Source organism: Callithrix jacchus, chromosome 7 (assembly GCF_049354715.1).
Source record: "Callithrix jacchus isolate 240 chromosome 7, calJac240_pri, whole genome shotgun sequence".
Taxonomy (NCBI): Eukaryota; Metazoa; Chordata; class Mammalia; order Primates; family Cebidae; genus Callithrix; species Callithrix jacchus.
The window spans coordinates 31,746,480-31,760,814 of record NC_133508.1 but is presented as its reverse complement, the minus strand read 5'-3'; the positions used below and the strand labels follow the sequence as shown (position 1 = coordinate 31,760,814).

Sequence of the window (14,335 nt, the reverse complement as noted above, 5' to 3'; positions counted from 1 at the left end):
TCACTCTGTTGCCCAGGCTGGAGTGCAGTGATGCGATCTCAGTTCATTGTAACTTCCACCTCCCGGGTTCACACAGTTCTCCTGTCTCAGCTTCCTGAGTAGCTGGGATTAATAGGTGCCTGCCACCATGCCTGGCTAATTTTTGTATTTTTAGTAGAGACGGAGTTTCACTATGCTGGCCAGGCTGGTCTCGAACTCCTGACCTCAGGCAGTCCACCTACCTCAGCCTCCCAAAGTGTTGGGAGGCTTAAGCCACTGTGCCTGGCCTATTTATTTATTCTTTTGCCAGTACTATACTGTCTTGATTATTAAAGTTTTACAGTAAGTTGCATAGTTTCGAGTCCTGTGATTTTGTTCTTCTTTAGTATTATGCTAGCTCTTCAGGGTCTTTTGACTCTACATATAAACTTTATCAGTCATACCATCTGCAAAGACAGTTTTTTTTTCTTCCTTCCCAAGCTCCGTTTAGTTTTGGCATTCATTATTGTACTGGAATTTGGTAATGAAACTTACAAAGTTAAGGAATATACAGTGAAGACAATTCCTTCTGGTTGAGCTTAAAGGTCATCCGTTCCCTGCCAACTAAACCTGCTCTTGTTAAATTTTAAGTTGAACGTGTACATGATTAGCAATGAATTTACTGAAGAGGCCCTGTAAAGAGGAAATTGAAAAATTGAAAGAGGCAGAATTTATCAGTTTGGTTGTATTTTTGTGTTTTCTTTAGGTTTACATTTACTTCTTTTTCTTGTTGGCATATATTAACGTTATTTTCAGTTTTTAACAAAAGGAAGACAAAAAGTAAGCACAGTAATAAAACAAAATGAGATCCAGACTTTGTATGAATATTAAGTAATATTAAAATATATTTTATAAAAAGATTTTACAGCCTAATTGAGAAAACACACATTGAACATTTTTGGCTTTAACTTTTTATTTTACTTTTTCCTCACAGCAGCCTGAGGGAACTGGCATGATAGATGAAGAGTTCACTGTTGCAAGGCTCTACATTAGCAAAATGAAGTCAGAAGTAAAAACCATGGTGAAACGCTGCAAGCAGTTAGAAAGCACACAAACTGAGAGTAACAAAAAAATGGAAGAAAATGAAAAGGAGTTAGCTGCATGTCAGCTTCGTATCTCTCAAGTACGTTATAGAAAAAAGCTGCTTTGTTTTTTGAACCAGCCACGTGGAAATTTTATTTATTATACAAGTTTCCAGAAAAACGCATGTCTATAGGTGAAATTTAGTTTTAGTTTTTTTTTTCTAGTCTACCTGTAGTAAATTTGAATGATTTAACTGAGTTATATTTGCCTACCATATATATGGGTTATGTATAGAAATTTACCAGAAAGATGTGACTAGTGGTAAGTAAAGATCCAGAATTTCAGGGTGGGCAAAACTGCAGGGAACCAGTTTCCTGGCTTGTCAACTGAATGAATGGGGCCATTAACCACAATTGGAATTTCACAAGTAGGGAAAAGGGTGGCATTAAATGGCGATATCTGTAAAACTGGTATTTCATATTTGAGTCTTCAGTGCCTTAGTTTGCAAGTTACAATCACCATTTAATTAATTGATTAAATTCTTTTTTTATTTTTTTATATTTTTGATTAAATTCTTTAACATTTTAAATTTGGCTCCTGAGCATTTTAGGTTTAAATGATCCCAAATGTATTATCTATAGAGATAATAAAATGTTTACTTTCAAATATTCTTAACAATGTATATGCAGGAGATATGTTTTCTACTTCATATCAGTATATTTTTTCCAAAAGCATGAAGCCAAAATCAAGTCATTGACTGAATACCTTCAAAATGTGGAACAAAAGAAAAGACAGCTGGAGGAATCTGTCGATTCTCTCAGTGAAGAACTAGTCCAGCTTCGAGCACAAGGTATAGCTTCCAAATGTTTATGAGCTACATCTGTGTTCTTATATTAGTATACTTGTAGTAAACTTACATTTACACTGACAGAGAATTGTAGGTCTATAGCTAACTTGGAATGGTAAATCATACATATTGATGTTGCTTTGAAACATTTTTTAAAGATTTTGTTTGAATATAGAAATAGCCAATCTAGAGATTTCCCACAGTTGTAAAGGGTGTGTGTGTGTGTGTGTGTGTGTGTGTGTGTGTGTCTGTCTCTGTCTGTCTGTCTTAACATAGGGAACTTAGGAGTTATTTCTTTACCATTCCCTTAACTAATCTGTTCTGGATTATGCAGGGGGAAAAAAAACCATAAAATAATATATAATATCAACAAATGGATATAACTTGTGTACTAGTATACATGTCATTGAACTTGGAGAGCAGTTGACATTTGGGTAAAGTCGAATATTGCTAAGGAACATGCTTATTGTAAAATCCATTTGCTCCTTGATTTATATGAGGAATCTTAAAGACTTATTTCACTCTTCCATTTTTCTCTGTACTCAGAGAAAGTCCATGAAATGGAAAAGGAGCACTTAAATAAGGTTCAGACTGCAAATGAAGTTAAGGTGAGTTTGATGTCACCTTTCTAATGGTTTTAATTTATCAGTATTAATTTTGATTAGTCTGACTTTAACTTCCTTTTCCCCTCAAAATTTTAGCAAGCTGTTGAACAGCAGATACAAAGCCACAGAGAAACTCATCAAAAACAAATCAGTAGTTTGAGAGATGAAGTAGAAGCAAAAGAAAAACTTATTACTGATCTTCAAGAGTAAGTATTACACTTCTAGTGAGGAAAGAGTCAGTTACTGATGGACACAGTATATTCTTATTAGAAACCTGCAGTTTTCTTCAAAATTACGTTTTTGACTTGGAAAATAAAGATTTTTCTCATTTATGAGTAAAACTTCTAAATTCCAGGTGAAATTTTTTGAAGCTTTTTTTTACGTCTTTTGATTTAAATTATTCTGTAAAAAGGAAGAAAAGAATCCTCAACCTAAATCCATTATTGCAAATAGATACCACAGTCTACTCCAAATCCTTTATTTTCTTTTTTAAAAAAATTCCTGGCTGGGTGCAGTAAGTGATGGCCTGTGACCCCAGTGCTTTGGGAGGCCAGGCTGAAGGATCACTAAAGGCCAGGAGTTCAAGACCAGCCTGGGCAACGTAGTGAGACTGCATCTCTACAAAAAACAATTTTTTAAAATTAGCTGAGCATGGTGGCACATGCCTGTAGTCCCAGTGACCCAGGAAGCTGTGGCACAAGGATTGCTTGAGTGCTGGAGTTTGAGGCTGCAGTGAGCTATGATTGTACTCCAGCCTGGGTGACAGAGCTAGACCCTGACTCAAAAAAGGAAAATTCTTAACTGGGAAAAACTTACGGAAATTATATGGATTTTTAAAGTTTGTTTTTGTTTTTAAATTGTCATCTTAGTTTATCTAGAAGACATTTTCCCTACTTCCATAACCGTGTACATACATAGAGTTTAGAGAAGTCAAAGTCTGCAACAATTTGAGTTAGGAACCGGAAGAGATTAACACAACAAAATGATGATGGTTGTTGGGGCATAGGTCTTGTTATTAATACCTAATGAAGTAGGCATAGGGACTCAGCAAGATGAAAGACATAGCAGAACAAAATCATGATTTCAAACCAAAATACGAAAAATTTTGTATGTCTGGAAATAGTAAGATCCCTTCCGTGTTTTCCTACTTGGGGAATAGGATAACATAAAAGTCCTTGATGAGATTATAGAATTTCAAAGTTCGGAAATTTTAATGATGACATTGAGAAAACTATGATATTGAAACTGTGTTTTTTTTTTTTCCATCAGCCAAAACCAGAAAATGATGTTAGAGCAGGAACGTCTAAGAGTAGAACATGAGAAGTTGAAAGCTACAGATCAGGAAAAGAGCAGAAAACTACATGAGCTTACGTGAGTAATTGTTTTTAATTAAAGTTTAAAAATAAAGCTAAATTAAAGGATTATAGGCGTTACCCTTGGATATAGCCAGTGGATACATATTTTACTTTGTATGGGCTAAAGGATGTTTTTCTTAACTCCATTGAGTTGGTATGATTTATATCTAAAAACTTGGAATATACATTTGTATTTTAGTGAAAGCAAGGTCTTATATTTCAGTGGTGGTTAAGATTTAGTTTTCTGTTTATCAGTCTGCTTACTGTTTCCTTATCTCCATATTACTTCAGGACACAGCATAAAAATTAACTGAAAACAAGATATTAAGTAACTTAAAAGATTTTAAGATCTATCACAAAAACTAAGTTTTTGTTAAGTTTTTCTCTTACATAAAAGAGCATTGTGGTTTTAGCCTTGCCGTTTTGAACAGAGGTTTCCATGGTTTACTTTTTCTCATTTTCTGAAAACTCAGTTTTCTAGAGTCTTCAAGTAGAAAATTCATGATTATAATTTTTCACATACCTTGAGTTTGTGAGATAATTTGCAAATGAACTGCTATTAGGATAGTTAGAACATCAGGACAAGTTCATAGTGGATTTTATAAAGATTCTGCTAACTTGCAGCTGTAATTGTGTTTAGAATAATTTTAATGTAAAATATTTTAGTCTTTGATAGTTTATAATCTCTGTAATTAGTTAATCGTCACTTTGGATAAATAAGAGTATAATAATATGGCATATTTGAAAATACAAATTAGAACCATTCCTTATTCTTCGAATTCGGCCACATTTTATTTCATCTCTTTTGTTGGTGTATATGGAATTTATAACAATAAACTGTTGTTTTAGAAGGCATAGGAAATTTCTTCAAAATGGCCAGGTGCAGTGGCTCACACCCATAATAGCACTTTGGTAGGCCAAGGCAGGAGAATCACTTGAGCCTAGAGTTTGAGAATCAGCCTAGGCAGCATAGGGAGACCCCGTCTCTACAAAAAACTCTTTAGACAGGCCTGGTTGTACATGCCTGTAGTCCCAGCTACTTGGGAAACTGAAGCAGGGAGGATCATTTGAGCCTAGGTGGTCAAAGGCTGCAGTGAGCAGTGTTCAGGACAGAAACGCTGTTTCAAAAAAAAAAATTGAAATACAACATGGATAAATTGTTTAAAGCAAGCATCTTGTATTTATTTAAATTTAATAATTGATCCTTTCAGATACAAAATATTCAACTCTCATGCAAAGTACAACTAGAATTTTATGGAATAAAATTTGAAAATTTATGTTTGTTCTTCTGTTAGGATTATACAAGATAGACGAGAACAAGCAAAACAAGACTTGAAGGGTTTGGAAGAGACAGTGGTAAGAAAAGGACTGGGGAATATTTTGTGGGGTTTTTTCTACCATGATTATTCTGAATTTAAAGTCTGAACTCCAAAAATATTGCTGTTTCTTAATCCAAGGCAAAAGAACTTCAGACTTTACATAACCTGCGCAAGCTCTTTGTTCAGGACCTGGCTACCAGAGTTAAAAAGGTAATATAACTATGCCGAGGTGGGTGTTTGTGTAATGGTGCTTACTTCTAGGTAATTCTTTTATTCAAAGTGAAATAACTTTATAGTTATGTCAGTTTTTGTACAATTAAGCTTAGATTTTTTTTATTTTTTTATTTTTTCGTAATACTTACCTTCTTTTCTCAGAGTGCTGAGATTGATTCTGATGACACTGGAGGCAGCGCTGCTCAGAAGCAAAAAATCTCCTTTCTTGAAAATAATCTTGAACAGCTCACTAAAGTGCACAAACAGGTACTAAAGAGTTTATTTTCTGGTAGCTGAAAGGGTAGTAACAAATCAAAAATTGATTATTGGCAAGTATTTCAGTCTTTCAGAATTTCTATACTCTGAGCCATTTTATCAGAAATTATGTAAAGAAACCACAAGTAACTTTTAGAGGAGTTAATTTTAACAACCTTATTATCAAAAGAGATAGTGAAAATATGTATTCTTATTTTCTCTTTAGGATTTTAAGACTGCATTTTCATAATTTATTGTAATTTTGAAATCTCTACTACATAGACTTTGCAGTTAAAATACAGTCTTCTGGGGAGAGTGGTCTTTTTATACCTAATACACCACCCAGTGTGTCAAATATAATGAAGGAGTTTGTCATGTTTTTAAAAAGTAATGCTTACTTTGGAGGTTTTTTTGGTTCTTTGCTTATTTTTTGTTGGGACTTGATAAATGATTTAAGTTACTAATTTCAAAAAGTTTCTCTACACTTAATTGTTGTGTATCTTTGTTACTGTAAACCTGATGTTTGCACCAGAGTATGGTTAAAGATATTTTAGCTTTTCTTGTCTTCAGCACTTATTAAGGGTCTTGCTAAGTTTATGTTTCTTATGTGCTTAATATATCTAAAGAGATTTTCATTTCAGCAGATTACTTGTCTTACTGAAGAAACATAGCACTGTCTTGTAATTTATTGTCTTTGCCTAGTAGAGGGAAATAACAGTCCCCCCCCTCAAAAAAAATTAGAGGAAATTATACCTTTGTGAATAAATAGATGTGTATATGATATGTACAGATGGATGTATTCTCTGCATGTTTCTGCCTAAATTAGATAAATGGGAAACAACATAAGATGCAGTTTTACTTCTTTTCTAAAGAGCAATTATGAAATACTTGTACTTTTAAAAATCATTTTGTTAAATCTAGAATCCTTGTTTTCTTTGTGAACCCCTTAGTTGGTACGTGATAATGCAGATCTCCGCTGCGAACTTCCTAAGTTGGAAAAGCGACTTCGAGCTACAGCTGAAAGAGTGAAAGCTTTGGAATCAGCGTTGAAAGAAGCCAAAGAAAATGCATCTCGTGATCGCAAACGCTATCAGCAAGAAGTAGATCGCATAAAGGAAGCAGTCAGGTCAAAGAATATGGCCAGAAGAGGGCATTCTGCACAGATTGGTTAGTAGAACACATTAAAACCTTTAAACCTTGCTCAGTTTGAATGCTTTTAGTTGAAAACATAATCTGAATTTTATAACGTGTTTTCATGGTGCATCTGTCTTTATTTTCTAACTTAGCAAAGAGTGGCACATGGTGGGAAAGAGGAATAACCACATTAGCAGGACATGAAGATAAATGAGAACTAGAGAAGCAAGCAAGAATTGTCATGGAATGGAGAAACTATATAGAGCAATATTACTAAAGCCAAGAGAATTGCAAGAAAAGCCATCAGCAATGATTTCATGTTTAAGAATGATCATTGGTGGCTGGGCACAATGGCTCACGCCTGTAATCCCAGCACCTTGGGAGGCCGAGGTGGTTGGATCACCTGAGGTCAGGAGTTTGAGACCAACCTGACTAACATGGTGAAACCGCCTCTCTACTAAATACAGAAAATTAGCTGGGCATGGTGGTTAACAGCTGTAATCCCAGCTACTTGGGAGGCCGGGGCAGGAAAATCCTTTGAAGCTGGGAGGTGGAGGTTGCAGTGAGTCAAGATTGCGCCATTGCACTCCAGCCTGGGTGACAAGAGAGAGACTCCATCTCAAATAATAATAATAACCATCATTGGTGCAGGAAGTTTTTTGTTTTTTATTTGTTTCTGTATATTTATTTAAATGACACAGGGTCTTACACTGTCACCTGTGCTGGACTGCAGTGGTACAATTATGGCTCTCTGCAGCCCTAACCTCCCAGGCCCATGCAATCCTCCCACCTCAGCCTCCCAAGTAGCCAGGACTACCTACAGGAGCATACCACCACATCTGGCTGATTTTTGTATTTTCTGTAGAGACTGGGTCTTGCCTTACTGCTCTCTTTGGTCTTGAAATCCTGGACTCAAGTGATCCACCCACCTCAGCCTCTTGAAGTGCCGGCATTACACAGGCCTGAGCCACTGCACCTGGCCAGGAAGAAGATTTTTAAAGGCTAAGAATTGTACAGGTCCTAGAAAAAAGAATGGAACAGAAAAGAAAAAGTGATAGAGAAACAAAAAGGCAAAGAAAAACTAATCATTTGGAAATTTGTCGAGAATAAGAGAAGATACCTTAATAGTCATTGCTGTCACATCTTAAGCTTTATTCTAAAGCCAGTCTTTATTTTTCATATTAGCTAAACCTATTCGTCCCGGGCAACATCCAGCAGCTTCTCCAACTCATCCAAGTGCAATTCGTGGAGGAGGTGCGTTTGTTCAGAACAGCCAGCCAGTGGCAGTTCGAGGTGGAGGAGGCAAACAAGTGTAAACATTTATACATACCCACAGGTTTGTAATTTATACCTGGCTTTTCATAGCTATATATGGAAAATTGGTTGTTAAATGGTTTTGGGGGTTTTAAAAATTCTCATATTAGTGCTATAATTTTTTTAAACTTAAGCAATTATAAAAGTTATTTAGCTTGATCTTTTTTTATAGTTTAGATCATACTGTATTCAAATTTGTGATCTTAATTGTTTTGAAATCTAGCATTGGACCATTTGTAATAAATAGCTCTTAATGTTCTGTCTAATGGATGTACCATGGTTTATAAACATCCCTTTTTGCTAGATATGTAATTATATTAATTTGTTCCATAATTGAAATTTACAGAAACCACAATTTTTATGTACGAAATATGAAACATCGTTTTTTTTTTTGAGATGGAGTGTCACTCTTGTCACCCAGCCTGGAGTGCAATGGCGTGAGATCGGCTCACTGCAACCTCCGCCTCCTGGGTTCAAGCAATTCTCCTGCCTCAGTCTCCTGAGTAGCTGGGATTACAGGTGCCCATCACCACACCCGGCTAGATTTTTGTATTTTTAGTAGAGACGGGGTTTTACCATGTTGGCCAGGCTGGTGTCAAGCACCTGACTTCATGTGATCTGCCCGCTCAGCCTCCCAAAGTGCTGGGATTACAGGCATGAGCCATTGGGCCTGGTCTAAAACATCTTTTTGTACTCCCTAACCTGTTAGAGATTATTTCCAGAAGCTTCCCAGAAATGGAATTACAAGGAAATGTGAACATTTTTAAGGCTCTTTGTTCATATTTACACATTGGTTTCTAGAAAGACGGCACTGAATTGCATATGAGCCCAGGTTACTAACAGATTTCTGAGCTTTATTAATTTATAATTATGTACTGCATAAAACAATCACTAATTAGAAAAAATCCAGAGATACTACTATATATATATTTCTTTCTAGAGCTTTCTGTACCAGCTTTTAAATTTAAAAGTTTAAACTGTTGATAACTCTACATATTCTGCTACATATGCTGCTTTGTAGCCTGCTTTTTAAACTTAGCAATATATTCTGAACACTTTCTTGTACAACATGATTGTTAGGTTAGTAGTTGCCTAATAATTCATCATATCGCAGGAACTATGATTGTAACTCTTCAGGAAGTCCCTGATGTGTATGAGCATTGGAAATAAAAAATACTAGATAACTATGAAATGATTAACTGTTTCTGACAAATACTAGAGCTAGTTTTTTTTAATGTTCCTTGTTTTTACATGGACATTTTGCATACTACTGGCTCTAAATTTGAGTAGAGAACTAAATATTCTGAAGGTTTCACATTTCTAACAATTTTGAACATTTTGTTCACACAGTGTAGGATTTAACACAGTGGCAGAGTAAAAAGAACATGGATTACGGAATTCCATCCAAGTTGGAATCCTGATTTTACTTTTATGAACTTCAGCAGATAAATTTTTTAATAGTTTTTTCCTAATTCTGACTTATTTTACAGTGCTTCAGTGTAAAAATAAATTACGGATTTATTGCTTAACTGTTTACTGAATCTCTAAAACAACATTTTTCTACATAGCCCCAGTATTATCACACCCAATAAAATTGTATTTTCATATTATTTAATACCAGTTCATATTCAGATTTTTCAGTTTTTTTTTTTACTATCCTGTACAGCTGTTTTGATTAAACGAGGGTACAATTCAGGGCTCCTGTTTGCATTTGTTTTTATCCCTTAAATCTCTTCTAATCTTGAATGACCAACCCTCTTTAGTGATACTAACTTACTGAAGAGTCAGGCAGTTATCCCGAGGGTATAACACCTTCTGGATATTGTGTCTGATTGTTTTTATGTGTAGTCACCTTGTTCTCTCTCCCCTCTATTTCTATGCAAAAGAATTGATTAGACTCAGCATAAACATTTTTGACAAGGTTATGTCATAGATAATGCGTACTTAGTAGACCTACTATAGCTGGTTTTCCTGATAATTAGAGATAGCCTGTTTTTCCCCTTTGGACTAATAACTGTTGTATTAGTAAAATGGAAATAATTTCATAAGAATTACATGAGTTGGCTGGGTGTGGTGGCTCATGCCTGTAATTCCAGCACTTTGGAGGCTGAGGCTGGTGGATTACCTGAGGTCAGGAGTTCAAGACCAGCCTAACAAACATGGAGAAACCCTGTCTCTACTAAAAATACAAAAAAAAAATAGCTGGGCATGGTGGTCCATACCTGTAATCGCAGCTACTTGGGAGGCTAAAGCAGGAGAATCACTTGAACCTGGGAGGCAGAGGTTGCGGGTGAGCTGAGATCACACCATTGCACTTCAGCCTGGGCAACAAGAGCGAAACTCCATCTCAAAAAAAACAAAAAACAAAACAGAATTATATGAGTTAAGATGTTATCTAGCACACAGTATTCAATAGATGCAAGCCTTTTTTCCCTACCTTGCTGGAAGTGGGAGCTGGGCAGGGGGATTTTCAAAGCATAGATAGAAAGTTTATCCTTTTTGGATATTGTCCTCACACTAAAATTCATATGTCAGCTTTAAACTTTTATCTCATTGTAGAGAGGACAGAGCATGTTTTTCTTAAATATAGCTGATCCCAGTATAGTGACACCCAGCTAGCACATAAGGGAGATAGCTAACCCAGCCAAACTAAGTTTTCAAGATTTGAAAGTTATGATATAAAAATATAATTATTTACAGGTTTGTTTCAGTGCTGGTCCAAAGATAGTGGTTCTTTTCACACTCTTGTATTAATCTACCTTAAAACATGATTGGGGAGTATATGATCTACTTAAGTGATAAATTGTTTAAATGTTAAATAATTTGCAGAGAAATTTTTTTAATGTTAAGAAAATCATTTCAGGTCGCTGTGTTTATTTTTGGAAAGGATGATAGTGTATAAATAATACTGATACTTTTAGTTCCCAGTTTTACATGGTAGTCTGCCTTGCATTGTACTTTAAACAGGTTTTTTTCCTAAATGCATAAGGTAAGTAGGCAGTATAATATAAAGATGTTTAATACTGTTGATTTCACTGTTACTTCTCCTACTATATACACTTCTTGTTTATCCTTATTCCTCTGCATCTCTTCCCCTCTCTTTTTTTAAAGCTTCCATGTATATAACTTAGTTACTGGTTAGTGGTCCTTGGTTTAAGAATGTCACTGACCACTGTCTGCTGGTTAAAAGATAACCATCTTTTTCTTTTTTAAACAAATATACGTCATAAATCAGCTTACCCATAGCTTTACTGGGAAGAATAAAAATAAAAGGAGAGCTGAACTCCTTTTAAACATTGTACTTCTTCTAAACACTTGTACTTAGGCGGTAAATAAAAGGAAACCAAATCATTTAATATTGCCCTCTTTCCAATTTTGGGGAAAGTAGCCACAGCTGTTGGCTAAAATGTTTATAAATTATTGGCATGTTTTATTCTTCATGTTTATCTCAAACATGAATTTGGTAAAACTAAACATATTTACTCTGTATGCTTTCTCCCCTTTTCAGGTGTTAAAAAGTAATTGAAGTATGAAGAGGACATGGTATCAAGCAGTCATTCAATGACTATAACCTCTACTCCCTTGGGATTGTAGAATTATACCTTTTTGAAAAATGTATAAATTATATCTGGCCTGTACAGCTGTTTCCTATCTACTCTTCCTGTAAACTCTGCTGCTTCCCAACATATCTAGAGTGCAATTTTGGCATCTTAGGAGGGAAAAAGGACAGTTTACAACTGTGGCCCTATTTATTACACAGTTTGTCTATTGTGTCTTAAATTTAGTCTTTACTGTGCCAAGCTAACTGTACCCTGTAGGACTGTACTTTTTGTATTTGTTTTTTATGTATGTTTATTTTTTAATCTCAGTTTAAATTACCTAGCTGCTGCTGCTTTTCTTTTCCAATTAAAATGTCTTCCTTTTTTTTTTTTTTTTTTAAAGAGAAAATGGAACATTTAGGTTAAATGTCTTAAATTTTACCACTTACAACACTACATGCCCATAAAATATATCAGGTCAGTACTGTATTTTAAAATCCCTTGAAATGATATTATCAGGGTTAAAATTACTTGTATTGTTTCTGAAGTTTGCTCCTGAAAACTACTGTTTGAGCACTGAAACCTTACATATGCCTAACTAGGCATTTAAGACTGAGCAAGGCTACTTATTATCTCATGAAATGCCTGTTGCTGAGTTATTTTGAATAGAAATATTTTAAAGTATCAAAAGCAGATCTTAGTTTGAGAGAGTTTGGGAAAGGAATTATATTTCTCTTTTTCCTGATTCTGTACTCAGCAAAGCTTGATGGAATGAAAACACCCTGCTTCATTCTGGTGAGCCTGCTAGCTAATATAAGAACTGGACAGATATTAATTTGTCATCTTTAATATTAGTAAAATAAATTAAGATAGGAGTAAACATAATTTTTATATTGTTAGTACTTTATTGGCTGATCTAAATTTATAGCCTGTGGGAATTGAGTAGAATGAAGAAACAGTACAGATACATGATGAATTAAAAATATATAGGGGTCAATTTTGGTCTGAAATCCCTGAGGTGTTTTTAACCTGCTACACTAATTTGTACACTAATTTATTTCTTGTGTAGTCTAGAAATAGTAAATTGTTTGCAAGTCACTAATAATCATCAAATAAATTATTTCTTTGGCCATAGCCCAAAATTTTGTAATCAGTACTAAGTGTATACGTATTTTTGCCACTTTTTCTTCAGATGATTAAAGTAAATCAACAGCTTATATTAGGAAACTATAAAAATAATAGGGAAAGAGATTTCAATATTTGTTTCATCAGTGGTAGGGGGGCATTGACTACAACTATGTTAGCAGAAATTTACAGAGAATGGGGATTTAAGGTTATTCAGTCATTAGAGAAATTTGGAAAGTTCTGTGTTAGGACCTGGATGGCAGAATTAACTTTTTGAAAAAGTTTTATACACAAATATTTGTATTGAATTTGGAGCCATAGTCAGAAGACTCAGATCATAATTGGCTTATTTTTCTATTTCCTTAACTGTTGTAATTTCCACTTTTATAATAATTTTGATTTAAAATATAAATTTATTTATTTATTTTTTTAATAGTTGAAAATCTATGCTGTTGTAGTCTGCAACCTCTAAAATGATTGTATTGCTTTTAGGATTGATCAGAAGAAACACTCCAAAAATTGAGATGAAACGTTGGTGCAGCCAGATACAAGCAATACAGTTAACAAACAAAAAAAGTGCTGCCACCTCTTTGTGATTATTTTCTAAATGGAGAAACATTTGGCTGCATTCACATAGACCTTTAAGTTTTGTTTTCAGTTACAAACTTGCCTCCTTTGGCAATATTCATAAATGAAGCAGAATTTTTTTTCTCTTTTTTTCTGAATATGTTAGTTTTATTCTTGTAAGATGCATCATGGGTATTGGTGCTGTGTAACGAACAACGAATTATAATTAGCATGTGGTTCAGAATATACAATGTTAGGTTTTTAAAAAATACCTTGATGGTCTTTTCTGTTTATAATTTCAGACTTTCATAAAGTGTACCAAAAATTTCATATATTTGTTTTCAGTGAACTCCTTTTTGCTATAGTAGGTCATTAAACACAGCACTTACTCTTAAAAACTAAAATTTCTGATCATCTAGGACATTGACACATTTCAATTTGCAGTGTCTTTTTGATTGGATATATTAACGTTCCTCTGAATGACATTGATAGATGGTTCAGAAGAGAAACTCAGTGAAACAAGAGAATAATATTTATTCGTGGTGGTTAATTAAATTATTTGCCTAACTTAAGAAAACTAACTACTGTGCATAACTCTCAGTTTGTGCTTAACTCCATTTTACATGAGGTGACAGAGTCTGAGTCTACCTGTGGAATATGTTGGTTTATTTTCAGTGCTTGAAGATACATTCAGAAATACTTGGTTTGGGAAGACACCATTTAATTTTAAGTTAACTTGCATGCTGTAAATGCGTTTTATGTTTAAATAAAGAGGAAAATTTTTTGAAATGTAATGACTTTCTTAAAACTAGTGTTAGGTGGATTTTACATGACTGAGTTCAGGCCTTCTGTCCTACCAGAATAGTGACTGATATGTCATTATATTCATGTACATTTTGTTTCCTAAATATGTTGCAGCGTTTGGACAGCAGGTATTAAATGTGTAGTCTAAAGAGCTGGAAATAAATCACCAGTCTCACATGTAATGGTCAGAGACGGGAATGACCAGCTGAGGGATCCA

The 14,335-nt window shown here is 34.5% G+C and overlaps 1 protein-coding gene across 1 annotated transcript in view; it reads left to right on the top strand.

The window, feature by feature from the left end:
• The window catches only part of KIF5B (kinesin family member 5B), a 47,385-nt gene extending 33,282 nt beyond the window's left edge, over nucleotides 1–14,103 (top strand). Inside the window, exons 16-26 of the mRNA XM_002750147.6 lie at nucleotides 953–1,141; nucleotides 1,774–1,891; nucleotides 2,435–2,496; nucleotides 2,590–2,699; nucleotides 3,763–3,864; nucleotides 5,144–5,204; nucleotides 5,306–5,377; nucleotides 5,543–5,647; nucleotides 6,586–6,802; nucleotides 7,955–8,105; nucleotides 11,592–14,103. Of these exons, the coding sequence (XP_002750193.1) occupies nucleotides 953–1,141; nucleotides 1,774–1,891; nucleotides 2,435–2,496; nucleotides 2,590–2,699; nucleotides 3,763–3,864; nucleotides 5,144–5,204; nucleotides 5,306–5,377; nucleotides 5,543–5,647; nucleotides 6,586–6,802; nucleotides 7,955–8,085 (1,167 nt within the window). The 3' untranslated portion in view covers nucleotides 8,086–8,105; nucleotides 11,592–14,103. The remainder of the gene's footprint in view (nucleotides 1–952; nucleotides 1,142–1,773; nucleotides 1,892–2,434; nucleotides 2,497–2,589; nucleotides 2,700–3,762; nucleotides 3,865–5,143; nucleotides 5,205–5,305; nucleotides 5,378–5,542; nucleotides 5,648–6,585; nucleotides 6,803–7,954; nucleotides 8,106–11,591) is intronic.
• Nucleotides 14,104–14,335: the final 232 nt, after the last annotated feature.